At 41.5% G+C, this 27,362-nt stretch overlaps 1 protein-coding gene across 10 annotated transcripts; it reads left to right on the plus strand.

Annotated features, from left to right (window-relative positions):
- The first annotated feature begins 46 nt into the window (after positions 1-46).
- On the plus strand, positions 47-26,738 carry LOC120947614 (extended synaptotagmin-2). Of its 10 annotated transcripts, none has more exons than XM_049606163.1 (12): positions 4,568-4,656; positions 9,614-9,784; positions 10,127-10,538; positions 15,746-15,787; positions 15,889-16,029; positions 16,148-16,558; positions 17,120-17,290; positions 20,485-20,582; positions 23,151-23,199; positions 23,376-23,552; positions 23,627-24,649; positions 24,721-26,738. In XM_049606163.1, exons 2-12 carry the CDS (start codon positions 9,780-9,782, stop codon positions 24,808-24,810), a joined length of 2,619 nt encoding a protein of 872 aa, XP_049462120.1. In that variant the 5' UTR covers positions 4,568-4,656; positions 9,614-9,779; the 3' UTR covers positions 24,811-26,738. The 10 variants fall into 10 exon arrangements, with proteins under 10 accessions (XP_040219013.1, XP_049462120.1, XP_049462122.1 ...); XM_049606165.1 differs by lacking the exon at positions 4,568-4,656 and adding an exon at positions 4,700-4,721; XM_049606166.1 differs by lacking the exon at positions 4,568-4,656 and adding an exon at positions 4,788-5,005.
- The last annotated feature ends 624 nt before the right edge of the window (positions 26,739-27,362 follow it).

Consider the following 27,362-nt stretch of genomic DNA (forward strand, 5'->3'; position numbering starts at 1 on the left):
GTGCCAATCGCTAGAGCTAGCACCCGAGCGCCCTCGTGACTTCGGCCAGCATACCGCATTCGCGAGCGAAACACGTTTTCGTCCGGACGTGCGTGAGCAGTGCGTTCACCGTGAAGGTCGTGCCTAGGGGTTTGTAACAACATTTCATCCCCAGGTAAGTGGGGACCAGTCCAGTCAAATCGGAAGCCTTTCCACTCTCAACAGCTTTAGGCTAATCATACCGACAGCTAGCAAAAGTCGAGAGGAAATTGTCCTTTTATTAGAATCATTAGCTGGTAGCAGCCATTCGGGTTCCCTGTGACGGGAGCTGTTGATTTTGTGTTCGAGATTACGCCACTTTACGAATCATCCGGATTAATCTCAAGTGTGTGTACGGTGCGGGTACGTTTGAGTGTGTCAAATGTTTATTTGCTAAGTATATTAGCAACAGCAGCAGTAGTGCGTAGGTATGCAAAAGGCAACAACGTGAAGAGTGTGTGAGTGTTTGCTAGAGCAACGCTGCCCCAAAACAAGTGCTGTTGTGTAGAAGGGTAAATAGGTCGTAGTGCAAAAGTATGTCATTCTCAGTGTGAAGTCAGACCAGCGCGGGCTCAAGTGTGAGAGCGTGCACAGGTCCAGCAGTGCATATGGTTTGACAGGTGCAACCCGGAACGGTTTCCCCGGGTGAACTGGCACGTGCGATCTATCAGCAGTCGACAAGTCAAAGCTACCGAGAGCGTCCAACAGCTAGCGTAGGTAAGCTAATGCATCATTGGTCCAGCAATAAGTGTCACGCTGAGCATGGGGAAGTGCTGGCGCTTATCAGTATCGCTCCTCGTTATTTCTAGCATGGTCTGTGAAGGGTAGCAGAACAGCGGGTCAAGGGCAGATCTGATAGTGGGTACGGTTTTGGGGTGTTGATAAAGCAATAGGACACGTTTCGTCTAATGAAATTGTCTCGTTGGCGGAGGTTTAGTTGTTTAGGATAGAAATTCAATTACTAAGAAGAAGCAATTAGCTCAACTTTTCATCGATTATACCATTTGTGCCCGCAAAATGAAGTAGGTATCTGCAAAAGTGTGAAATGGAACTATTCTTCTCACGTTTGATAGTAAATCAAATATTAATGATGCAAGGATCGATTTTTAGATGTTCCTTTCTTTGCATTCTGCGGTGACCATCCAGCTCGACTAATGGTATTATCAACAAACCCACATCAAATGTAAAAGCTGTTCGTAATACAATTATCTCAAACATTTGATAAGAGTGAAATTAAGGTTTCTTAGTCACTTGCTGATAAGTTCAAATTTTTGAGATTGCAAGCAAGATTAGAAGCCTGAAACGATACATTAATCATGCTAGAAGAGGTATCTTCAAACAAAGCACAAAATAGAAATTGGATATAAAATTGAAGTATTTTTAATTATAAAATGCAATTGTTATAACGCGTAGCAAGTAAGAGTGATATGAAGAGTGAGTAATAAGCGTTTTATAGATTAGGAGCATTAACTGTTTAATGAATTTGAATTGAAAATAATATTAAAAAATGTTATCGCAAAGCGCAATAAATTAAACGTAAATATAACGTACCTTCCGTGAGAATTGGTAATTGTGTTTATGGTTAGAGCAAAAATACGACCACGAGAAAACGATGCAGAGTGTTTTTGTTTCTAGCGGAAATAAAAAAGTTTCATTTCAAGGTGATTTGTAAGAAGGAAATACTAAATTGGCGTTCCACTGCAGTAAATATGGTTGATTTATGATCTAAAAAACGAAATTGGTTGTCAATTTTCAAGGTAGCATGACGAAATTGAATTTTGTGCTAAGCTGTTTATTTTTTATTTTTGTATTTTTGTGTCTATTCTTCTTGGATATATTTCAGTACTACCCGTTTGACACTCATTCAACAACCCGCAAGTAGCTTTAATTAAATGCTTCAAATCGTGTACATCGATAACACCACCCAAATTAGCTTCACTCTTGTGGTGAAACGCGTAGGCATGTCCTAACTTGCGTTGGGAGAGTTTTGCTCACAGTCACTACACAAATACTTTGTGTTCACGAGAAAATTAATTATGCTTTAGCTGGACTGCTCGGCTGCAGCTTCCTCAGCATGGACGGTGTGGCTGGTGAGCGATTGGTCCACGTGGACGATGGCCCACACTGAGACCGGGGAAATCAGTAGGATAATGTAGTAGTGGGTTGAGTATGTTTAATTTTTGCTTAAAAGGCCTTTTCAATTCTTGGAAGATGTCATTTTCGGGCAGAATTTGTTAGTGGGTGGTAAATAAGCTAATATGCGAAAAACAGATGAAATGTGCTTGAGTGTAGGTATGAAATAGAGTAGATTTAAATAAATCCTTCAAAATCGTATGTGAAGTAAAAGTAAACTAGTTTCATCGCTTATTTAATAAAAAAAGACAAATATACGACTTTAATCTTTAAAACTACATTTTTAAATTATTTTAGATACAGTATTCAAATATAATATAAAAAAACTATGATAAGATATACTTTAATTTGCGTCTAGTGTTATATCGCACTGGGTGGAAATGCTTCATACTGCCTAATATTATGCTAAAGATCCGTCACGCTTGACATTTGATGTCCAGTTGTACATTGTTATAGATAGAGCAGAATCTATCCAGTCCACTGTTGAAGGTCTGACCATATTCCTGCGTGAAAGGTTGCTCTGTACCGTATATTGAATCTCACGGGAGGCAAGCCACACTGACAGCTGATAAGTGTTGTCCAATTTGTCTGATGTCTTGTTAGAATCATCGTTAGGATGATAGCTTTATCTACATGCTGTTAATATTGGCATGATAAATCATTTCGGCAGCGTAACTGGCGACCTATTTATACAGTTATGAATGTACGGTCATTAAGAATAGCTACAAAGCAGATAAAAAAGAGTCATAATATACTTGTTTTGTCATGTGTACTGCCTAATTAAAGACACTTGGTATTGTCAATCAATTCCTTTTGTATGTTTTTATGCAAAGTTCTTTTTGTTGAAATAACGATTTAAACTGAAATGCTCATCTTTGAAATCTGGAATGGTTTATTTATTTTGCTGATCATTTGTAAAATCTTCCATGTTGAAGAAAGTATCACAATTTCGAAGAAACACATCAAATTAAAATTTGTTCGTCAGATGTTATGATTTTTAGCAGGAAGAGCAGATGTTGTTGAATGAGCTATCATTATTATGATTGCTAGAACGTTTTCACTAGAAACACGACAAAAGGATATTAGATGGTGTATGGTGTGCAATGTTACCAAGACGTTTATCAAGGTTGACGTACGCTGTCGTCCTGGCAAGGAACGAACTACAGTGCTACTGCCTGCCGGAAATTGTATTGTCCATCTGAGTGAATTTTCAAGACTTCGGTAAATGAAAGATACTCCAGAACAGAACCTCGATTTTGAAAAGCACCTTAAATTAATGTGTCTTGGAAGACGGAAATTGCTACGCCGGGAACCTGTTTGCGCATTCGCAAGCACGTGGACTCGTGGACGCGACGGACAAATGCTAACCTTCAGGGCTAGGTCCATCACAACACTGTCAACCGATACGACCGGTTTTATTTTGTTGTGTATGTATTGTATGTTTTGCTTGCGTTTACAAATACAACGCGATTTTATTGGAAGAAAAGAGGGAAAAAACAATATGCTCAATGTTTTCCTTGGCAATACTTAATAACAACATAATCATTGTTTACAAAGATATGTTTTTTCTGCTGGTACATTTCGGGTGAGTAATTTATTCATCAGTTTGAAGCATGAGTATGCGATCACCCATTACCTTAGGAAACATATGCTCGAGATTTTCTCGCAGATGAATGATGATTTTATCATTCAATCACTCTCTCGCACTATTCACTACTGTTGTAGCAATTCTTTGGGGAAATTCACTATGTTGTTTCTGTAATTTAATCAACATTACATGTACCCAATTTTAAACGAATGTACTATACTTTTTGCCGTCAACATAGAACCCAGCTCTTACAACGACAAGTGAAGCCCCCGACTTATGATGACATCATCCGCCATTCGATGCACTTGCCCATTCCCACCCTATTCGTTGAATCGGTTACTGGGGTGCTGCAACAACAAAAAAAACATACTCGAATTGTTACAGCAAAGGGATCACACGAACACAATCACAAAACTCAGCTCCAGCTGGCAGCGATAGATTGCTCCCCGGAGAGTGAAAGAGAGAGGCGCTCGGACATGCAAAGGTTGAGGCGTATTTTTTGCCGCAAAGTAACGATCGTGCTTGGTGTGCTACTTGCCTCTTGCGATCTGCCAGAATCTCAAGGCGCACCACAAGAAGGTTGCGTACAGGAGATGACATAACACCGGCAAGTCGCAAAACAATCGATACAACTCGACGGTCCGGTATCCGAAAAGACCGGTACGCTCTTTTGGGAAGAAGGGCATGAAGTTGTTGAATGTGTTTGTGTGCAGATTGGTGGGTTTGCTCTGCACCAGGAAAGAGCTTGGTGACTCCACTGACAATAAAATGGGCTGACATTGGTACGAAATGTGAGGTTGAGTCCCCACAGAGAGTTTGCCGTTCAGTTAGTTGGTGGCACGAGACGAAAAAAGTGTGGCAGTGCGTCGCTGCGGCTACGAGATTGTGATTCGATATTCGTTTGTTTCGAGGAAGAAGTAAAACATTTAAACTGTTTATAGCGGTTGAGAACGCAAACAAGCGGCTTCTTGGGCGGGGACAGGTGGTCATCTAATTTATATTTTTACGTTTGAGATGGTTCCTGAAAGTTTAATGCGTTTCGACCACGACGACAAGCTGTTGTTCGGTGTTTTTGGTTATCCGTTCTGGATTATAAGCATAGATGTGTGTGCTGCCTTTCGAAGCTTGTATAACATACCAAAAGAATTCGCTTCAGCAATCCACCGGCGCTTTTGTGTAGTGTGTGAAATTCGAGGTGCCAGGAAATGAAGGTTTTTTGATGAGAAAAGTTGACGACGACAATTCGTTCAGAATGTGTGTATAAATGTGAGCGTTATTTCGTGGTTAAGGTTTGGTCCCAAATTTGGTGTTACTCACGACACGGCACAGAGCGACACAGTGGACCCACTGAACTGAGCACCACTAACGAAGGTCAAACGAAGAAACCATAAATGTCTGTGATTGGAAGTAAAGATTGAAGTTGAGGAAGTAAAATGTACGACGGTGTGATATCATCGTGCCCCTATGCAGACATCGTGCGAGTTGATTAATAAAGAATGTCATCATCACCGTAGCAAACTTTGTATGAGATTGGCACAATGGAAGGAAGGAACGAACCTAGGGGTCTTTATAAAACCTTGGCATCATATGAATTCATTGATTACATATTGATGGCTCACACACTTTGCACTACTGCATCTACCACGTATTCACATTAATGAAGAATACAACGATCGTTTAGATCTGGCAAGAAAAAAGTTCGGCTTAAATACAATGTAATTGATTGTTACTCTAAAATAATATGATTCAGTCACTGATAGTACGTACGTGACGCACTGAAGTGGTCAAAAACATTTCCCCATAAAAAGAAGTGCATTTATAGAACGCTAAATTAATTATTGATATTTATCCACAACGTGGCCAAACATTCATTTTGGGTTACTGTTTATAAGCCCGTATAATTAATCGTTTAGTCTAATGGCACACACAACCACATTTACCTGGCAGAGCGAAGGTCACGCTATGGCTGCCGGTAAACATGTATAATGTGGTTTTATTCCTGACTCTTTTCTGGCTAACATGCATTAAGTATTTCAAAACCCTTTTCCTTCATTGGATTCCTGTAATTATTGAAACATTTTACACTATCGCTTTTTCACCTTTTCTCACGCTTTCTACAATCACAATCATGAGCAAAGAATAATCCATAGCGAGGACGGCAAATGTCGCCAACGAACTGTGCGTTCCTTGTTCGATGGAAAATCGATTTCGTTCCCAGACCAGACAACCTGCCCGGCGCCATCTAGACAGTGTGTTCCAGATAGTCGACCAAGCTGTAGAGATATGGGGAAAATTGTCGGCTGCATACGTTTATTTTTTTGTCAAGGAAAAATGAAGTGGTAGTTGGGTGATGTGGCAAGATGATGGTGAAGTACTTGTGCGAAGTTAAACAGATTCATGTCAACCGGTAAGGTAAAAGAGACTTGCATAAGTGTTTGATAAGACCGATATTGTGAGTGCCTCAGAATTGTTGGCAGTATTTTGGTTAATGAAGTGCTTGATGAAAGATTCCTAGGTGTTTTGTTATGTTTAAAAAGCAAGATTTCGCTATTTGTTGTGATGGAGTGAGATTAATGATTTGATCATTACTGTTGAAAATCCGATTTTGTGTAAGACAATAAGACAATATATTGTAATCGAGTAGAAATAGATTTCTTAAAAATGGTAACGAGAGAAGCAATTGATGCTAACGTGCTACGCCAATTGCATACTTTTAGGCGAATTGGAATTTAAGTCAAGAACAATGAACCACTAAGTCAATTAGAATATTTTTGTATACAGTGATTAAATTTAGGAACGTGTATGCGTATCAGTAAAAATGTGGCTCCCAGGATAATAACAAAATAACAATTACATTTATGGATAAGTGTGTTCTGCTAATACTTTTTTGATGTGAATTTCTTAAGATCTTATTGTCCAAATTTGTAAGGCATATATAATTCTTCTTCTTTTGGCACAACAACCGCTGCCGGTCAAGGACTGCCAGTACCCACTAGTAAAGTGGGCTTGGCTTTCAGTGACTTATTGTTACCATAGGAGGATAGTCAGTCCTACGTATTATGGGGAGACGGTCTATTCGGGGCTTGAACCCTGACGGGCGTGTTGTTAAGTCGTTCGAGTTGACGACTGTACCACCAGACCGGCTAAGGCATAATAAAGGCATATATAATATTCCCTTAAAAATGGAGCATAGAGAATCAAATGGTTGTTGCTATATGACTTCTGGATAGCAGTGCGATCAATAGATTTAGGAATTGTTCTTCAGGTGTTGCACTATACTGCTACTCAGCTACTGCTACGAAAAAAAATCAATCTGAAATTGATGGCTAAGGCCAGGCAAGAGCTATGGGCGTGCTCAACGCATATATTTTAATTTACCATAGCTCACATGGATCAGGCATAGGACACACCGCTAGACTGCCTATCTCGACCAGAAATGTTTGAAGAATTTACCTGTTTTTGTAGTCTTATTAGCTTCATTTTTTTAACTAGGTTTCATCCATCCATTAATATTACTTACTCAGTTTGCTTGCAATAAGCTTAAACGCTTATTTGTCTTCTGCAATTCGTAGCTCCTCAAGCTTTGAACAATTAATCATGCGCGGCTGTAAAATCGAGTCGAGAACGTTTGTACGACGATTGAAGTCTTAAGCGTTCAGTGTCCAAAGGAATCACCCACTTCCGTCACCACCTAATAGCGCTAATTACGCTCGGTGATATTTTGTGTCTGGGGAAAGGTGACATACCCATACTCACTCGGTGGCACGGGAAGCTGCTCCCTTGTTTACCCACACTAGGTTATCTCTCACACTGTTCATAACTGCACGTATGATGTTCACGAGGATGGAGACCGGGGAATGGGTTTCCGAACCAATAGGCGTACCAAGGGAAGAAATTCTGGTCATAGTTTATTTTTAGCGAACACGATCAGCGTAACTGCAGCGATGTGGCTGGTGTTCGTTATAGACCTTGTGCCGATACATCAGCGATCAGCGAATCCGTTGAATGAGGTTGGTTTTTAGTATGGGAGCAGATTGATTGGGTAGGATCGTATCTATCAGTTGAAAATGTTTCTCGATGCTCTTATTGGTTGGAGCTCGAAACAATCGATCGTAATGCGCCCGAAAACAGCATTGGCAGCAAATTATTTAACATTACACCCATCCACACCATACGCTATCATCCGTAACGATGATACCACTTCCGTTGCTTGGTTCTGGCGTTAACCTCTTTGTGACAAAAATGAATTAATAGATTGAAATATTTTTTTAATGTAGAAAAATAAAACCATTACTGGTATGGAAAAATATAGAAAATTTGTTTACCTACTGTATGACGTAGAATTGTGTATGTTTTTGGACTTATTTCAAGTCATTCGTTGAACAATATTTCTAAGTTACAGGGTTTTCCATTCCAATTAACAACTGTCCACAGTCAACTAGCAATCTTCGATTTGAAAAACACGATTGTCTACCACTTACAAACAAGTCAAGCCGTTTTTGGTACACTGTCCATTTCAATTTCACAATTGTCGTCTTCGAAAACACACGTCAGATGCGGCACGGGTTGTTTTGGTTTTGGCTGGAACGTGTATCACTTGATGTTGGGACAGCTGAGCAAAATGGACATGTTAGGCAGTTTTATCTATATTTTAATTTTTAATACAATGCAGAAATTTGTATATTAATCAGTGCTTTTACTGGTAGCAAATGAAAAATAAAAAACAACATCCCAAAATAACTTAAAAACTGTAACACACCAAGAATAACTAAAAGCAAATGATAAAACTGCTTAACATGTCCAAATTGCTCAGCTTTCCCATATTCTGATATTCAATCAAGACCTGTTTACAACATGGTTCAATTCTTACGGACAAGTGATACACGTTCCAGCCAAACCCGTGCCGCATCTGACGTGTGTTTTCGAAGACGACAATTGTGAAATTGAAATGGACAGTGTACCAAAAACGGCTTGACTTGTTTGTAAGTGGTAGACAATCGTGTTTTTCAAATCGAAGATTGCTAGTTGACTGTGGACAGTTGTTAATTGGAATGGAAAACCCTGTAAGGAAAGATAGTCGATGAATAAGTGACCTTGCATAGGCAGTAATACAAATTTAAAAAACAAAATAAAAAGGCGTCGCTTTTATTGACTTCCTGCCCTCTCTTCAAGGGTTAAGATGATCGTCCACCGTAATAAACACATGTTCTTTCCACCCGATTTCTTCGGGTGCACGATCAGCTCAAAAGTGGGAAGCTCGAGGTTGTACCGTTCGAGCGTATTTGCAAGTATGCGTGTCGTAGCATACGCGCACCGGCCCTGGTGAAGTCATCCGCGTCGCGGACGTTGTTTTCATTCCGCAGCCCTGTGCGAACTCTGGCGCAGCTCGCTGCGCGATATCATTCACAACGCGCAATACTATGCGCAAACGATCAACGTGGTACGTGGAGCGCACACAAACGCGCCACATCAATAGGGTTCGTTGGTGTATGTTATACGCTCATTTGCCGCGATCTTTACTGTCGGTAGGTCGGTCTAACATCCACATCAGTTCTGGCACGACCAGTGCGTTCCCGACCAGTGTGGTTCACGTTCGCGTAGAAGGTGGTCAACGGTTTTTACGTCGAGGTTATCGCAAAAAAAAACGGTACCAAAATTCGAGGGGCCGTGGTAAATTTTGTTGTGTCTCACCATTATTAGTATTCAGTGACGGGAGACGTTCTACTTTTTGAGCGTATCCGGTTTGACCGAATACAGTTTCGGAGAATCATATTCGTGATTCTATGTTCAAGAACGCTGAAGCTGTGCGTTGAAGGACATTTAGTGTGGCAGACTTTATGTTGCTGACCGTTTGTGTGTTTACTTTGCATTTAGGTTCTCGAATAGCATCTTGATCTAAAATAAACATTGTGATCTTCGGTGCCGTGGAGTGTGGATGGAAAACAGTGCCAAAAAAGTGTATTTCGAGTAAAAGGTTTGGTTTGGCGGAGAGTCTGGAGACGATCAACAGCGCTCAGTTGTGTAGCGTAGCAGCATCAAAATGAGGTTGGTTCGATACGAAGTCAAATAGAATGAAACATATTGAATAGATGAGAAAATAAATAATTGAATATTAGTATGTAAAATAACAACCGATTCCTCTTGAATAGTGAAATAGTTTCTCTACACTATTTTCTGAAAAACTTCGACTTCTCTGAAAAAGTCAGTAAATTAGATCATCGTTCATACTGAAAAACAACGCTGTGACTGAAGAAAAGATGTAAATTTAATTATCAGCACGTTCTTCCATGTGTGACATTCTCCGGCTATGATGTCAACCCACTGCAGCATCCACTGCTTACGCTAATATTCATCTGTTTCCTTCATATTTTTTTTCCTACCAAACAGTGACTCACTCACCGACCAGCATCAATCACCGGACTCACCTTCCAGCAGTGAGGTCGACAGTTTGCTGCAGCCACCGTCCAGCGAAGCCAGCGAGATGGCGGGCGCAAGCAAAGAGCTAAGCCCGGAAAAGCAATCAGCACCGCCGGAGTCCTCCGAGGTGGCAAAAACGAAGGACGACAGCATCATGACGCTGCTGTACTCGTTCGCGAAGAAGGTGGTGACGGTCGGTATCATCTACTTCGTCGGCTACATGGGCTGGTCGGTGGCGTGGCTCATCACGCCCGTCATCCTGTCGGTGGCACGCGAATCCTGGCGCAAAACCAACGACACACGACGCAGCGTAGCGAAGGCGTCCGCTCTCGCTAACGATAAGGAAGTCATCCTGGCCCGGCTGCACGATCTGCCGGCTTGGGTAAGTGCACGATCGTAAAGTGTGGGGGGGGGGGGGGTGTGGGCAGGGCACTAGAGGGTCGTGATTAGTTTCTAGAAGTGTGCATTATAGTGCGGGATAAAGATTTGGATAATATTTTCGTTATCCCTGCCAACGCTACACAATCACAAAACACCGGCGTTACCTATGGGATTATATTTTGCTAACTCAGAGACTGTCCGGTAGGATGTATGAGAGGAACTCAGGGGACAATCATGATAAATCCAGTCAACATACACGCCTGCCAAACAACACAACTGCTTGACACGCAAACGCTTGCAGGTATTGGGCTTTGCTTGAATGAAACTCAGAAAATCCGGACAAGTGTTTGTATCCAGCAGTAGGTAGATATGAATCACACTCGCCGTGATATCATGAATGCGTGATGTTTAATCCATCATTAATGAGCAATGTTTGAGTGGGAATGACAGTGTACTACGTGGACAACCTTTTGGTAATTTAACTTTTGATGAATTTGATGAATTGAAATTTGAAATTGGTTAAATATTTTTATAATGAAATCTTTGCATGACAGTTTGCATTTGCTATTCTGTTTTGCAAAGCGGTTTGCATACGTTACGGCGCATAGTTTGGATTCTTAATAACTGTTTTTGAACATTTGAATTCAATATAAAATAGACAGTTTCCAAAAAATGTTTTCATTTTTTATGTATAATATTTAATTATCACTCGGAACTATTGTTGAAAAGTATTAAAGACGAAATGGGTTTTTTGTCACTTTGACATCGCAGCAATACAGAAAAAAAGAAGAAATACAAAATGGGTCACCATGAACCGTTGTACCGGTGAGCTCATTAATAAAAAAAATGGCACATTTCAGTAATAACATCGTAAACCTACGGGCAAAGGGCGAAACCTCATACAGAGGTGTAGCTAAAACATTCATGCCCACCATCGGGGGATGCCGGAATTAACAACGGCCGTAGAAGTGTCTACGTTGCACCCGGCTGCAATTTTTACACTGTGCTGTGTCACGAAAAAAATACAACATTGAAATAAGCTATTTTGTGCACCGAGCGTCATATGATTAATTTGTACTCACACCTAGGTTCCTTGGGGTATGGGGGCCAACGTACCTTATTTTCGTCATAACAAACATAACAAAACTATAGGCGCCCCCGGGTTCTCGTTCTTGTGTCAGGGTTTATTTTTGAACACAAGATCATTACCGGCGGGTAAGTGCTCTTACCGAGTGTAAATGTTTTGTTTGACAACAATTCCCATTTACCACGGTACTTCGTGACTGGTGGCGTGCGGCTGCATGATCTTTCCACCCAAAGCCAGGCCGTTTGGGATGAGCTGAACCTGCCACCGGCACGATGGTAGGGTTACAGGTTAAACTCGCTGAATCTTTAATGCGCATAAACTTGTCGCTTTCTTGCATAAAAAGGGTTGCGGCGGGCGAAGTCTTAATTATCAAAAACCCTAAAGTACGTCAACAAACACATTGAAGGTGAAGAACACGCTTGAATGGGATTTTTCTTCTCTTCTTCTTCTGTTTCAAGGCTTTTGAGGCGAAACTTGCACTCTGAACCCAATGACCTAAAGCAAAGATTGTATGCGGAACAATTACTCCGATGTGTGTAATTTTCGCTGAGCTCGAACAAAGCCAATCTGCATAATACATGCGGTGTTTGTATTAGTGATGGGCGGGTCGACCCGAACCTACCGGGTTAGAGCCATCTGTAAGCAACCAGGAGTCGTACGGGTAAACATAAAACATAAGCGATGTTGACCCATTGGTGCAGTGGCTTCGAGTCGGGTTATGAACCTACTTTGACCCGTCCCGAACTCGCTGCTCCAACGGGTCGTAGTTGCTTATACTTTCTCGCACCTACTGATCATTCGAGTCGACCCGTACTAGTTGTACCCACGGATCGGAATCGATTCCGATAAGCTCGTACCCGACTCCGGGGCAGGTAATGAAATGAATTGTACATCCCATCACTAGTTTTCATTGTTTACCACCATTATCTAATACGGGTGGCAGTTGGATTTGCTTATTAATAATATTGAGCGAAGATGAAACGTTCCCTGCAAGATATTGGAAAACAAAATCTGAACTGTGTATGTTTTTAAATTGTATTTTATTGAAAGTACGGTTTACTTACTACGGATACAATAATTTACAATAATATACATTAATTTTATAATAAACTTAAACAAGAAAGTTAGACAACACTTAGACAAGATAAACCCTTCGACGAACATTGAGAACGCCTGAAGGTATGCAAATGGCATAAAATTCGTATTTTTTTAATTTATTCTGAAGCAATTTAGCTTAATAAGAAGTTATAGCTAACATGTAATGTTGTCATTAACAACACAAGTTGTAAGAAAATATTTCAAACCGGTTTACGAATAGGATTTAATGTCGGCTGTTGAAAGTTGGCCGTATCAATTGTACTAAAAAATGATATTACTAATTAAATATCTTATTCCAACTAATGCAAGACGTCTATTGCTAAAATCTACTGCTGCCAATTTTATAACCATGTTTCTCAGCATTAGTTCCGTGCTTAGTTTTTATTTTTCCACCACATACATACATGAATATATAATGCTGTGGAATACGGCATCGAAAGCAAATTGCACCATTTTTACCGGCGGGCAAACGGGACAAGCGCATAATATCATATCGTGGAAAGTTATCAAATTCTGCTAGCGGAGCGAAACATGCACGATCACATATTAATTTCATCTCTACCAGCATTTTTCTCAGCATCTCATTTAAGATAAAGCCGCCTGAAAATGGATTCTCGCTCAATTGTAACCTAACCCAATATAATCTTTACGGCAAGCGCTTAGGTTTGCATGTTTATTTTTACACGTATATCGCTTCACTGTCTTTGTAACAAGTTCGTTAGACATTGCGAACTGTACCATTTTTATCTTTTTACACTTCACTGAAGTATTCTTGCTCAGTCATGTACAGGTACTCATCACCTTGCAGATAATACACCGCACATGTACTTTTCAACTGCCATCAGGCACCTATGTGGTGGATGGAATGATGCTTCAATATATGCAAAGTATGTTCAATTTTCGGCTTATGCCGTGCGTACCGCTGTACGATGTTTACACGGCGGATTTTTTTGCCGGATACCCGGTAGCCATGCACGTGCACTTGTACCCAGTCACTATCGATCAGCGGCCGTTAGGGTGCCGGGTCTGCCGGGACGATTTACATGATATGAATCCCACGTGCGATGCTAAACGATATCGGTGTTATGCTGCAAAGAAAAGCCTACACCGACCCCGCGGCACCCAAGTGGATTGTTATTTCAACGGGCTTAAAGCTGCTGTTGGTGATGGTGGTTGTGATGGGTTAATGTACAGCCCAACATGTCGAAGTACTCGGTTGAGGTGACTGTTTGCTTTGCGGGGCGTAAAAAGCAGGGCAACACACACTAACACTGGTAATCGTTTTCCACTCCAATGGCGCTGGTAAGTGGTGTTATCCTGCCTTCGTGAATTCAACCACCGGCCCGTGGACCATTTCGGACCGTTTCGGTGTTAAGTGAGTTGCAGGTACACATGACGGTGGCCGTGTCATGTTGCCAGCTCGTGGTGCTACCATAGCACTACACATAACATCAAACGATGTCGCTAGAGGCACGTAGGTGGCGTATACTAATTGCAACCGGAAAGCTTTTTTCCGCAAGGTTACCTCCAACGGTAGAGATAGTGCCGGTTTCGTGCTACTAGAAAAGTGCAATTGCGGCACTATTATTTATCTTCTATATCAAGAATTATCGGACAACATTCATTACGGTTTGAGGTAAAGGAACTTGTTCTCGGGGTTGAGTTTAATTGAATCCAGCCATGATAGTATCAACGATGGTATATGCCTGGTAGCATATGGGTCAAGTGAAATTAAGCTAGCTAACACAAGGTTATGAAAAAAGTTAAGGTCGTTGACTTATGGGACAGGATATTTTGGTTCATATTAGCTTTAAATTGATGTTTTAGGTAATACAACTATTTCACGTCTATAAGTTATTATACAATGTAATATTGTAGGTTATGTGTTCCGCAAGTCATATTTATTTTACAAGACTAGAGATAGTAGAGAATAATTATTGATCATGAACTTATGGTACTAATGAACTTATGATAGGTGATGACAACGAAAATGTTGCGTTGTGATTACTGTATTTATTCCCATAGTTCATCATTACATAGTTTTACTTTTAGTTTTTTTAATTGCAATACCTTAAGTTTTTTAAGATATATTAAAGAAAAAGCATGAAGTCCTCGCTCCAGACAATCAAAGTCATATGTCAGGGTTGATTTAACGAATATAAGATGATTTATACTGAATGACCATTCCTTGTCCAGGTGAGCTACAGAACCTAAGAAGTTGGAAGTTAGAAGCGAATTAATATCTTTAAAATATGTACTTATTTCCTTACTTACTTTACTGTCGCTACAACCGCCTTGTGGTTCAGGCCTGCTGTTAGAGTGTTGTAAACTGCCAGTATCCTTGCACGCAACTCAGTTTCCTTTGATTTTTGACCCGAGATGATTTAAATCTTGGCCGACTTTGGTGCAATGCCAAAGAGTTAAATGCATGTTGCAAAATGTTGTCATGCCGGGAAACTTACGTAAAAGTTCTAGACTGTAAAGCCAGCTATCGAATGATGCCATAATGTTCGATATGCTAAAAACAGTAAATACTCAGCTCCCATGTTTTGCATGTATTTTTTAACTATTATTAATTAATAGTCCCATTTATCATTATAAACCATAATTGTCTACTCTCTAAAAATATTGTTAATTTTTCAACCTTGTAGGAACATCTAAATTTCAAGTTTACATGTTTATATTGATATTTTTTATTATTCTTTAGTTTTTGTCTAAGATGTTTCAGTTTTTCCCTCTCCAGTTTGCAAACACGAATTTAGTGAAGCATTTAAACACAGTAAAGATAGCAAATATACTAAATAATAAGACAATACAAATTTTGAACCCGTTGATGATTTAGTGTGAAGTTGTATCTTGCGTACAATATTCCATTATAGACAAATAAATCTTCAACTATTACTACTACATGTTTACTTTTACCAATAAATGCTACATAATTTGTTAAATACACGATTCTAAGAAAAAATTCCAATTGCATGTAATTTTATAACCTTTTTAATGCCCTTCTCCATTCCCACCAGGTATTCTTTCCCGACGTTGAACGTTGCGAATGGCTTAACAGGGTAAGTGTTGTAACGGAGATTGATGGTAGATGGTCTCAACATCGATGGGAAAAATGTAATCTGATTTTTCTTCCATGTAATCTCCCCACGGCCATGTACAGATCCTGAAACAAGTCTGGCCCAATGCAAACTTTTACGCGAAAAATCTCATCAAGGAATCGATCGAACCCAACATCCAGCAGGCGATGGCTGGCTACAAGCTGAACGGATTCAAATTTGACCGAATGATTCTGGGAACGATTGTAAGCATTTGCATCTGTTATGTGTCTTTTTTGTTGTCTTCACTCAAAACAAACAAACAAAAAACGCTCAAACGTTGAATCTTGCTTTATTCATGAATACTTTCTGAAATTATATCAGCCACCACGCATCGGCGGCGTCAAGGTGTACGACAAGAACGTGTCTCGCAATGAAATCATCATGGATCTGGACCTGTTCTATGCGGGCGACTGCGATATCAGCTTCGCGCTCAGCGGGCTGCGGGGTGGCATCAAGGACTTCCAGATTCACGGCACGGTGCGCGTAATAATGAAGCCACTCATTTCCCAGATGCCGCTCATCGGCGGGCTGCAGATATTCTTCCTCAACAATCCCAACATTGACTTTAACCTGGTCGGCGTGGTGGATCTGCTCGATATGCCCGGGCTGAGCGACATACTGCGTAAGATTATCGTGGAGCAGGTGGCCGCCATCATGGTCCTGCCGAACAAGCTGCCTATCGTGCTGAGCGATGGGGTGCCGGCACTGTCGTTGAAGATGCCCGAACCCGAGGTAAGTTTTTCGTGTGCTTGTGGACTTGTGCAAGTAATCAGCATCATCGGGTCATCGCTGAAAGCGAGGGATGTTTTATGCTGCTTATTAGCCGGATGATGAATCGGGCAATTTCACCAGTGTCGGTCGATTTGGGGCGGCCAAACCGTTGGCGTTGCGGTGATTTTATTGCGTAGGGAAATTTGACTCCTATGCAAAAAGGGACCTTTTTTAGTTCTTTTTGCTTATATTTACATCGTTTTGCCTTTTGATATGTTCCTTTGCATTTGTGTCTCTTTTATAGGTGGATTGAAAGTTTAGAATAATCTGAAATATTGTTTTTGTATTTTGTGTTTTTTTGTAAGTGTAATTTATCATTACATTCTTATCGTATTTTAAGTATGTTTATTAAAACATGCCATTCAATCAATGGAAAATCTCATCAATCATACCATCGACAGTATGCTCTCGCCATACAAACATTTTACTCCACAGTGAAAGCACAAGGTGTTTGTAAATAAAATCATTAATTTAATTTCTCGTCCCTTTTCTGCACGATCGGCGGCTATCGTCCTACCACAGGGCGTACTTAGGATTCATGTCGTCGAGGCGAAGGACCTCATGAAAAAGGACATCAGCGTGCTCGGCAAGGGCAAATCGGACCCGTACGCCATCATTTCCGTCGGTGCACAGCAGTTCCGCACGCAAACCATCGACAACACGGTCAACCCCAAGTGGGACTACTGGTGCGAGGTAAGTGGCCACAACGACCAAATGACGGCAACGAAATTTGCGTGCCTGGGGTTGTTTGTTAGTAGTTTTTTTTTTCTGAAAAAGAGACACGAAAAAGCAACGAAAATAGAGGATGTGTTACGTTTGCCAAAGGAAGGCGAACCGTTACTGGAAACGCTGGAAAAGTATCACTTTCGGCGTTTAAGTGTTTTCTACCACAAATCTTCGACGACTTTTTATTCGCGTTATCGGTTTCGCCAGCATATTTTAGCAGTTATTACACAGTTATGTATGCTAAATCAGTGCTGGCCCACATAAAACCCTGTGGATCAGGATACAGTGACGCGACAGGTGTCCATCGGGCGGCTACTCAAATGGATGTCATGGGGCTGTCTGTTCGTCCACCAACTTTCAGCGGCAACGCAAATCCAATCAACACGCCAATCTGTCTCCTTCCTCTATCCGGTTTCAAGAATGTTTGTTTTTGGTTTAAGCTGTACAGTGCACGTAATGTGTTCTAGTTGTTTTGGTTTTGAGAAGGTGCGTCTTATCCACCTGAGGATATGAATGTTTATTTGCATGAATCACTGTATGAATGTTACTGAACTTAACCCACTGGTAAACGTCTTTACACTGTGATATGAGCATTTGATGTTTACTCTTTACTGTCTTTAACTCTTAGTTGGAGTTGTGGAGCGTTTGCATGATGATGTGATGTGAAGTGTGTTTTTATGCGTCTGTAAATATAAAATACCCCGTTAACAAGGTAGCATGTAACTGTAGAAGGTATATTTGCCATGGGATTTGCATAACTTTAGGCGTTTGAGGTACGTATTGCGTATGATTTATCATCCTGGGTTAACATTGACGTGATACGCCTGATTACGCCTAAAGATATGCCATGTTAATGACAAACATACCTTAGTAACGCCTAGCACAAGATTATGTGTCTTCCTTTCCTTGAGTAATTTGTAGGACAATTTACCTTAATATGATTTCTTAAATAGATTTTTTGCCTTTTACTGAAGGACGCAGATGAAATACCAAAACATAAGTTGTGCACAAAACAAAATAATGGAATTGCAATCTATAAAATTGTATATACATTTCTTAGCTCAGTTTTATTGCCAGCACAGTAGTTAGGCTATCCATCGCCAAACACACTAGAACGCTAGGACTCATCTTACAGGAATGTTTTGCATATGCTAGCGCAGGACTAATGCATGAGTAGAGTAGAGCACGACACCGATATCCATTTACTCAGCCCGCAACGCTGCTCGATGATTACGAGCGCAATGGTTTACGTTTATTTTGTTTTGGTCTACCGGTTGATATATAAAACAGGTGTTAAATATACTTTATACTATATTTCCGGACTACAACACTCCACCTCACATGGCGTAGAGGTATGCACGGTATTGTATTTGCAAAAGCTGCGCTAAAATGCTGCCAAACCCGTACGCTGCAGCTATCATGCTTCCATCGGGTATGGGACTGAGCTGTAACAGTATTATAGCTTGTGCTTATCGCAAACGCTCCCGACCGACGCCATAGCCGACAGGACAGGTGATGGACGGTTCATGTATGTTTGTCTTTTTTGCTCGCTCCTCGTCAGAACATACTTGTTACGTTTTCTGCGACATTTTGCCGTTACTTTGTGACAAGGGAATGGAAAATAAGTAGAAAAAATGCCCCAAATACCTCCAACAATTCATGTCAAAGTAAAAAGTGACATGTTTTTTGCATCCCTTGTGTATCGTGAAGGATCTGGCCTTGTTGCTGGTCAGTGTTCATTAAATTTCATAGTGCCAAAGTTTACAGTACTGGTACGACGTGTATATTATAGACGTACCGTGAAATCTTGCGTGAACTTTGTTCCGTTTCGTTCGTTGGACACTCAATAAATCATTATTAGGATTCGTTTAACAAAATTAGAAACCACTTTGGGAAACTTGGCACAGTAATTGGGCTGGAATTCTTGCAAAATCGCTCACAAAGTTCTGAACATAAGCGCGGAACAACAATCAAACATCCTTTACATAGTCACATGATACTCGTAAACTCTTGTAACCCTCAACACTACTGCGACCTACACACTTCCCCATACCTACAGGCCTTTATCCACGCGGAAAGTGGTCAAACACTTCAGGTCGTGATCAACGATGAGGACGCCGGCGAAGATGAACTGTTGGGAAGGTGAGCCAATTCGTTGTTTATTGTTATTTTACACTCCGTTCTTATGATTTAGTTTATTTTCCCGATTTTCCCCACCCTCTCCATGGTTTTGGTGATTTTGTTTAACAAATTTACCAACGTTTATTTTTCGAACGTACTGTTTTGTCTTTGGTTTTCGTATTGGTATTGGTTACTTCCCAAATGATGTATGCGTTAGGCCTTGAATTGTTTGGTAAATAATTTTCCTTACTAACATCACTCTTCATTTAATTTATTAAATGCCATTATATTGCTTGTTTTCTTTGGTTAATATGTTTTTCTCTTCTATTAAAGTTGTTTGAATAATTTGTATGAGTTTAATGTTCTGTATGTATGTTTTAGGTAATCCCAGTAATCAGTATCATGCTCATTATTCCCTAACCCAATGAACATGTTGCCATTCTTCTATTACTTTTGTATGTTGTTTAATATGTTTAACTTTTCTGTTAATCCGTTTCGTTCGTTTCCGTTAGTGTTTTATAAGTAAATGAAATGGCCAACCCAAGTAAGGAATGCGCCTTGTCCATCGCCTTGCTAGCGCCGTTATCGTGTAGCTGTTCCCGTTTTTTTTGTTTGGTACCTAATGTTTGGCTCCGTTGTTCAGTTGAAAACCTTTTCCTTCTTTTACGTGCTTTTGGGTATAAGTGCAGACGCTGTTGATCGTTGTTATTGATGTTGTTAATGTTGTTCGTGGTAAATGTTCGTTCGTTCGGTTGTTCGTACGTGCTGCTGATTATTCACTGCGGTATTGCTTCGTTTTTGCGCATTTTGCAACAACTGTATCATCGTGGATAGCGTGTGTAAAACATAGCCTCATGGGCAGATGAACGGAAGATTTAATCAACGTGAACAATAGTTCATTTTGTTGAATACCAATGGGTGGCATGATTCTGGAGTCGCTCAATATCGAAGTGGGCGAAACAATGTCCCTGGGGTTGAAGGTTAACTACGGGAGCGCGCGAGAATGGAGCACCGACACTAATCCGAGTCTAATTTTCTAGGCTGAAGTCAATGCCATTCTTAGGCAAGAGATTGAACTCAACCTGTGGGATTATGATCCAGGCTTTCCCGGGGTACAGAACGACGATTTCCTTGGCAGGTGGTGATGAGTTTCCATTTTCTTTTCCTGTAGTTTTCGCTTATGTTTTCGTTTGTTATGTTTTGTTTTACGTTTTCATTCACAGTTTGTTTACATATTTATATTTTCTTGTTCCTGTTATATAGTTTGTTACTTTCTCCTGTATCTGTGCGCGATATCATATGTTCGCGGTTTTCGTTTTCTTGCGTTTGTGTTCTATACATGTTTTGTGCGTGACCAGGGGATCATCCGGTTTTGATCCATACACACACTCCCGCTGGCTCTCTCTCTCTGTCTCTACTCCTCTGTAACATTAAGCGTTTGTTGAGTGCTTGGTTTGTCATTTCGCTCGTGCCAACATGCGTCTACCGTCGTCATTAATCTAACGTACTGTACAGGTGTGAACTGCTAGGCAAATTAATTACAAATACATGAAGACGTCAGCTCCGACCACCGACTGCGTTCGCCACGCGTTACAGCTTACATTGAATGTATATTATTGCCATAGTTGGAGACGTTTCATCATCACCTCTGTTAGCTTTCTCAGCTTCCATCATTGCCATTAGCTGATCGATGGGTGTGATGCACCAACGGAGTTTGCTGTAAATAAACAAGCACCACACAGACTGTGTTGTATGTACTCACCATTCCTTGATCGATTAGTGTTGTTCTCCCGGCACTACCAAACTGCATTACATATGATTAACGAATGCAGAATGTAAACATTTTCTCCTTGTCTGGGCTTTTTTGACACACATACACACGAAAGAAAGCTTTTTTCACACTCCTGAGTGCACAAATTAGGGTTGCCCCGCGGCAGACGGTGGCAGCAGAAAGTCGTGATTAGCATATAGTCGACCTAGTGCCGTCCCGATGTACTTAGCTGGCAAACCATTAGCGGATACTAATCGATTCGATATCCTGTTTACCACTAACACAGCACTAACAAAATATTGTTCTTTCTTCTTTCTCGTTCTTCTCTGTCTATTTTTCCCATGTTTTGCGCTTTCCTCGTTCACATCACTGTGTTCGTGCGTCGTTTGTATTGTGCGCGTGTTATCCCGTGATCTGTGCCTGGCTGGCAATGCTGCGAGCGTGGTTAATTGTTTCCACAAACACGACTGAATTCCTTTTCCAAATGGCACAAAACTAATAACTAACCCAACTAACCGCTGCCGACTCACGGGCGATGATATGGTATCATGCGCCATCTTTTTGCCATAACGGCCTGCGGCATTCTCCCTTTAACTACCACCACTCCCCTATTTTCTATTACATCCGATTTCCGCTTCGACTCCATCTGATCGACGACCTAACCGACTCATCGCAACATCACCATATCAACATCATCGCTAACAAAAACACACACCAAAAAACCCCGACCGAAACCGACGACAATCCGCGCGTTGACGACGAGACAGGCGTGTGTTGACGTTACGCATCAAACGTTGATTGGCATAAAGTTGTTCGACTGGGATCGAACCGGTGACCACGACCCACTAGGAAGGTTCGCAAATCAAATCAAACACATTTTGCAGGCAGTACAATCATTTCTTGTATTTGGCTAGCGCCATACATATTTGTATATGTATATCTATCAACATATCTCCTATCCTTTTGCTCTATCTCTGTTTTGCTAGTCTAATCTACACCATTGTACTCCATCTTTTTTAAACTCTCTAACCCGGCTCCACGCTCTGCTCATCATCTTACGATCGTTCTTTTGCTCCGTCCGTTCTTATATCATTGCTTGGGCTTTTGCTCGCTTCTGTTTTGGGTTTTCATTTAGTGCCTGTTGTCTTCTATGTTTCAATGTTTAAAATTGATGTAATATTTCTTTCACTATCTTATTCGCATATTGGCAAGTAAAGTTGTAACGAAAAATATGCAATTCTTTTCATTCGATGTTCCCTTTGTAGCTCTTTTATTGAAATTTCTTTCACTTAATCTGATGTTTGTCATATTTTTACATTAATAAAGATTTTTTGGCGTTACCTATTTAACTGTTTATGTATTTTTTTCATTCTAGTTTACAGTTAACGAAAATGATCATTGTTTAACATTGTATTGAGTCTTGTAGTAAACCTTGAAGTTATTGGTCATGTTTTCTTTATTTAGTTTAGAAGTTTGTTAGGTTTTGTTTCCATTCCTCAGGGGTGCCATTTTTTCTAAAGATTACTTTTGTATTTTGGCAATGCTTTTGCCTTTCTTTTAAATTCCATCTCTCTCTCCCTATCTTCAGCAACATAAGGGAGATTGGTAACAGTTTGAGTATTGAATGCACGTACTCTTTGATTTTTGATGGTTTGTTTAACTGCTGGTGCTGGTGTTCTAATACTAATACATTTTAAACTTACCCGTTTTTGTTGGCTATTTTCTACCTTTTTTCAATAATGCATATGATAAACCGTTTGTTTTTACCACTAACTCATAAAAACCAATCATGTACTACATTTTGCATGGTTATTGCTTAACCTTTCCTTTTTTTACATTTTCCCACTGAATGTGTTTGAAACGAGAATAGTGAATAATTTTATTTTTTCTATCGTCTTCCCTGCAATGGTTCGTATTCGCTCGACGCTTAAACAGAGCAACGGTAGAAATCAGCAGCGTTACCAAGAACGGTGAAATCGATACGGTGAGTAAGAGCTACAGGTGGCAGGGGTGTCAAACTTTTCAGTGCTCGCAGAGCATTCGGTTGAATTTGTACAGAAATTAACATTTATTTTCAGAGTTAAAAGTTGCCCCTGATCCGAATGGTGATAAGTTAAATAACAATTTTCTTATTCTTATTCCTTCTTATTCCCCTTACAGTGGCTGACTCTGGAACAGGCAAAGCATGGGTTGGTGCATCTACGCATGACTTGGTTCAAGCTGAGCTCCGAAAAGTCTGACCTGAAGCAAGCACTGGAAGAAACGCAACATCTGCGTGTGACCTCTATGAGCACCGCACTGCTGACCGTTTTCATCGATTCGGCCAAGAACCTGCCGGTAAGTTTGTCGTGGCGCTCATCGTTCGGTCGTAGTTGACAGGATTTTAACTGGTTCGTTTTATCCCCACACAGCAAGCACGCCAACAGTCACAACCCGACCCGTACCTGGTGCTTTCGGTGGGCAAAAAGAACGAGCAAACCTCGGTACAGATGCGCACGGATGCGCCGGTCTGGGAGCAGGGCTTTACCTTCCTGGTGGGCAACCCGGACAACGACACGTTGCAGCTGAAGGTGATCGACCAGAAGACGGGCAACACCATCGGCACACTGACGTACATCCTGAGCGCACTGATGGAGAAGAAAAATCTCGAGATCATGTCACAACCGTTCCAGCTGCAAAAGTCCGGCCCAGAGACGAAGATCATTATGTCGCTGTCGCTGCGCATCCTGAAGCGCCACCGGGAGCAGGAGCCAGCGGTCACCACGCCGGACAAGGGACCGGCGTCCGAGGCGGACAGTGTGCTGTCACGCACCAGCTCCATCCGCACCTCGGCGTCCCACGGTTCGCAGTCCGGTACGCTGCAGCAGCAACCGTCGACCGGGGACTCGAACGCAGCGGAAGCGGCCGCCCTGTCCCATCAGGGTAGCGTCCGGAAGCAGGACTCGCGCAAGTCGACCACCTCCGCCATCATGGAGCAGATGTCGATCCAGGAGGAACCGTTCGTCGTGTCGACGCTGAACACGGTCATGATGGCAACGCCACCGCGCAGCCCGAATCTGAGCGACGGCGGCACGGAGCTGTTGCGTCGCAGCCCCAGCACCACGTCCTCCTCCGGCTCGGCTGGCCTCGGACGCATCCAGCTGACGGTGGCGTACAGTGTGCAGCGCCAGCGGCTGCTAGTGATCGTGCACAAGATCAACAATATTCCGCTGAAAGATCCCAACAACATTCCGGACCCGTACGTGAAGCTGTACCTGCTGCCGGGCCGGTCGAAGGAATCGAAGCGCAAGACGAACGTGGTAAAGGACAACTGCGATCCCGTGTTTGACACCACGTTCGAGTACATCATCTCGAACGCGGAGCTGGTCAATTCGGAGCTGGAGGTGACGGTGTGCACACAGAAAGGGTTCTTCGGCAGTCCCGTCATCGGAATGGTAGGCAGTTTAGATGCAAAAATCGCACAGAAGTGTGTGTGTTTGACGATTTGTTTCCTCTTGTTTTTCAGCAAAAACTCTCCCTAAGCGATCCGGACATTTCGAGCGGACAGGGCATCAAGGCGTGGTACGATCTGCTGCCGGAGTCCAAGTTTGAGTAAATCGTCCTGCCAGCCCGATCAGCATAATGCGCATTAATTTTAGCAAACAGTGTAAGAATTGTGATGCAGCTTAGCGGCAGGCCTAATGATTAGATAAGAAGAAGCTTGTTAAACACACACACACATACACAACGAGCATTTTATTGGGCACAGGCATTCAACGGCTAGCGTTTGTAATTAAAGTGCACCCAGTGGGCAACATTGAGCCAGAGAGCTGACACAATATAGGTGGCGAGCTATTTTATATAAGCAAACGACGATCAAAAGCGATAACTATGCGGTGATGATGCTGAAGCAGCAGAGATATAGTTGTGGCGTGTATTTTTTATGCTTGATTAATGTTATTTTGATATCTATGTATGGTGCAAGCAGCTCTGCATTGATGCTTCTGGAAGAAAGTTGTGAAAATGCAGTTCAAGAGCAAGCTGAAAGAAAACAGTGTGATCTTTTGGAGCGTTTAATCAATTTTAACAACAACAAAATGGAATTTCGGGTCAGTTGTGGCTAATTGTAAGCCTAGACTAGACCAGTACTCAGAAGTGAACACAAATACAGCAACTACTATTCGATCAAAATATGTTTTATTTTTTCGTAATCGCGCTTGGAACATCACACCAAGTTGTGAAACTAGCAAGAATCCTGTTGGTACACGATTTGCATGTTCTTGTTTTGTGAATCATACTAGCGAAGTGCATCAGTAGAACGTTACATATACCATCAGTGGTAGAGGATGGGTTTATTCAAGCCTAATCATGCGGAGAATGAGTAGAGCTAATGTTTTTGCAGTAGAATTTTGCTAAATAATGAATGTTACTCTGTACCACCAAACACACCCAGTCAACCTCTATAGCTTAGCGGTAGACAGCAGTAGTAGCTCTAATAGTAAGCTCCGTTTGAAAAACAGAATTCTCTCCCTTACGTCCAGAGGGTCGGCATTCTGTCCGGTAAATTTGAACGAAAGTTGTCTCCAAAATGTGTCAATTATTAGCCCACACTCCTCGTGCAAGAGGTGATGGGTCGCGTAGTGGAAAGAAGTAGATACTATTTATTCAAGGGCGGTGGCGCACGAGTCGGCACCGCCTATTTGCTAAGCGGATGGGGCGTTGTGTTGTACGATCACCTGGAACGGAACTGGAAGTCTCTGAGGCTGAGGCTGAGACTGTGTCGTTTGCTTCAACGATTGGGCTTCAGGTACCAAACACGTATCCAGTGTGTGTGTGTAAATAGGCCTTTGCTGCAGTACACAGTCCACGGTTTTTTAGCGGTATGCACATGCACATGCACAATCAATACGTCCAACCATTACTTCACCGTGTGTGTTGAAGAACGGACGGCAAAAAATGAAAGCGGGTGTTGAAACCCACCCCAATGCAAATATACATCCAAACAAACAACACACACACACCTAAAGCACACTTGGTAAAGCAAACATCTAAATCAGTAAGAATATACACAGAGCTTATAGATTTATAGCGCGGCTGAGCTTACTCTGCTCCTCTGAACGAAGCTTCCCACTAAACAGTCATGTATTTTCGCACCATATTTCTACAGCTTGTCATGTAAGCATTTTGCGCTTCGGTAATTTCGGAAAATCAAATACAGAACAATCGCAAACGTCCATTTAAGTAGATTCACAAAACGAGTGAGAAAGGGAGCCTTTTTACAGTGCGACAGGAAGGAAACAAAGCTCTACAGTTCGACCCGATAGAACATCCCCTTTGCACGTAAATTAATCGACATCGACTGCACGTTGCTTGTATTTGCACACACACGAACAAACGCTAAGGAGTTTTGAAGAACTTTAAATCACTTTTTTGAATAATGATCGATTCAATGTACTCTCAGTAATTCAACGACGGCGTGATAGTTCAATAAGATGTAAACCGCTTTCATGAAGAGATAATAAAGCCTTTTACTTGTATAGTGTACATCCCGCTCCATCGCATGCTGGAGGGACAGTTTGGGTTTATTTTTTTTTCAAACAAATAATAAAAATGGCTTCTAAAATAGTGTTGTTTACTTTGAAGTGTATATCATACGTTCTACATCAAACCAGCAAATCGAGATTCGGGTGAGTTGATTGACCGTAGGTTCGGTTGGATATGCTAAACTTGGTTTTAAACCTAAGCTCGGCGTGCTCGGTCGCTAGTGGGCTTTTGTTTTTGTGCGACCTTAAACGGTGACAAAATATTCAAATGCATTAATTTGTATTCATCGCAGCGACTCGAAGAAACCCAAAGGTGTAGAAGAGGGTTTGGCAACGTTTTTTTATGGCCATTTGGGCTATAACCAACCACAAGAAACCTCTAAACGTATGAAAGAGCAGGAACAAGTATTTAATAACAGGGTTCTTTAAATACGAAAAATGAAATGATTTTTATTTAAAAATGTTAACATTTACTTCAAAACCATTTGAACGCTGAACCATGCGTTTCCATGCCAAACTCAATGCGCTAACGCTTGGAAACGCTTTACAGTGTAGCCAGCGTGCACTAACACTAACCCGTCCACACAGCTGCCGAGTGCAGGGCTAAACAAAGAACCACGCTGTG

This window comes from Anopheles coluzzii, chromosome 2 (assembly GCF_943734685.1).
Source record: "Anopheles coluzzii chromosome 2, AcolN3, whole genome shotgun sequence".
Taxonomy (NCBI): domain Eukaryota; kingdom Metazoa; phylum Arthropoda; class Insecta; order Diptera; family Culicidae; genus Anopheles; species Anopheles coluzzii.

What these genes read in the sequence shown, in the direction of transcription:
- LOC120947614 (XM_049606163.1), top strand. An exon ending in TGAAGATGCCCGAACCCGAG is followed by an intron (nt 16,559 to 17,119) that starts GTAAGTTTTTCG and finishes GTCCTACCACAG; the next exon opens with GGCGTACTTAGGATTCATGT. An exon ending in AACGACGATTTCCTTGGCAG is followed by an intron (nt 20,583 to 23,150) that starts GTGGTGATGAGT and finishes ACGCTTAAACAG; the next exon opens with AGCAACGGTAGAAATCAGCA.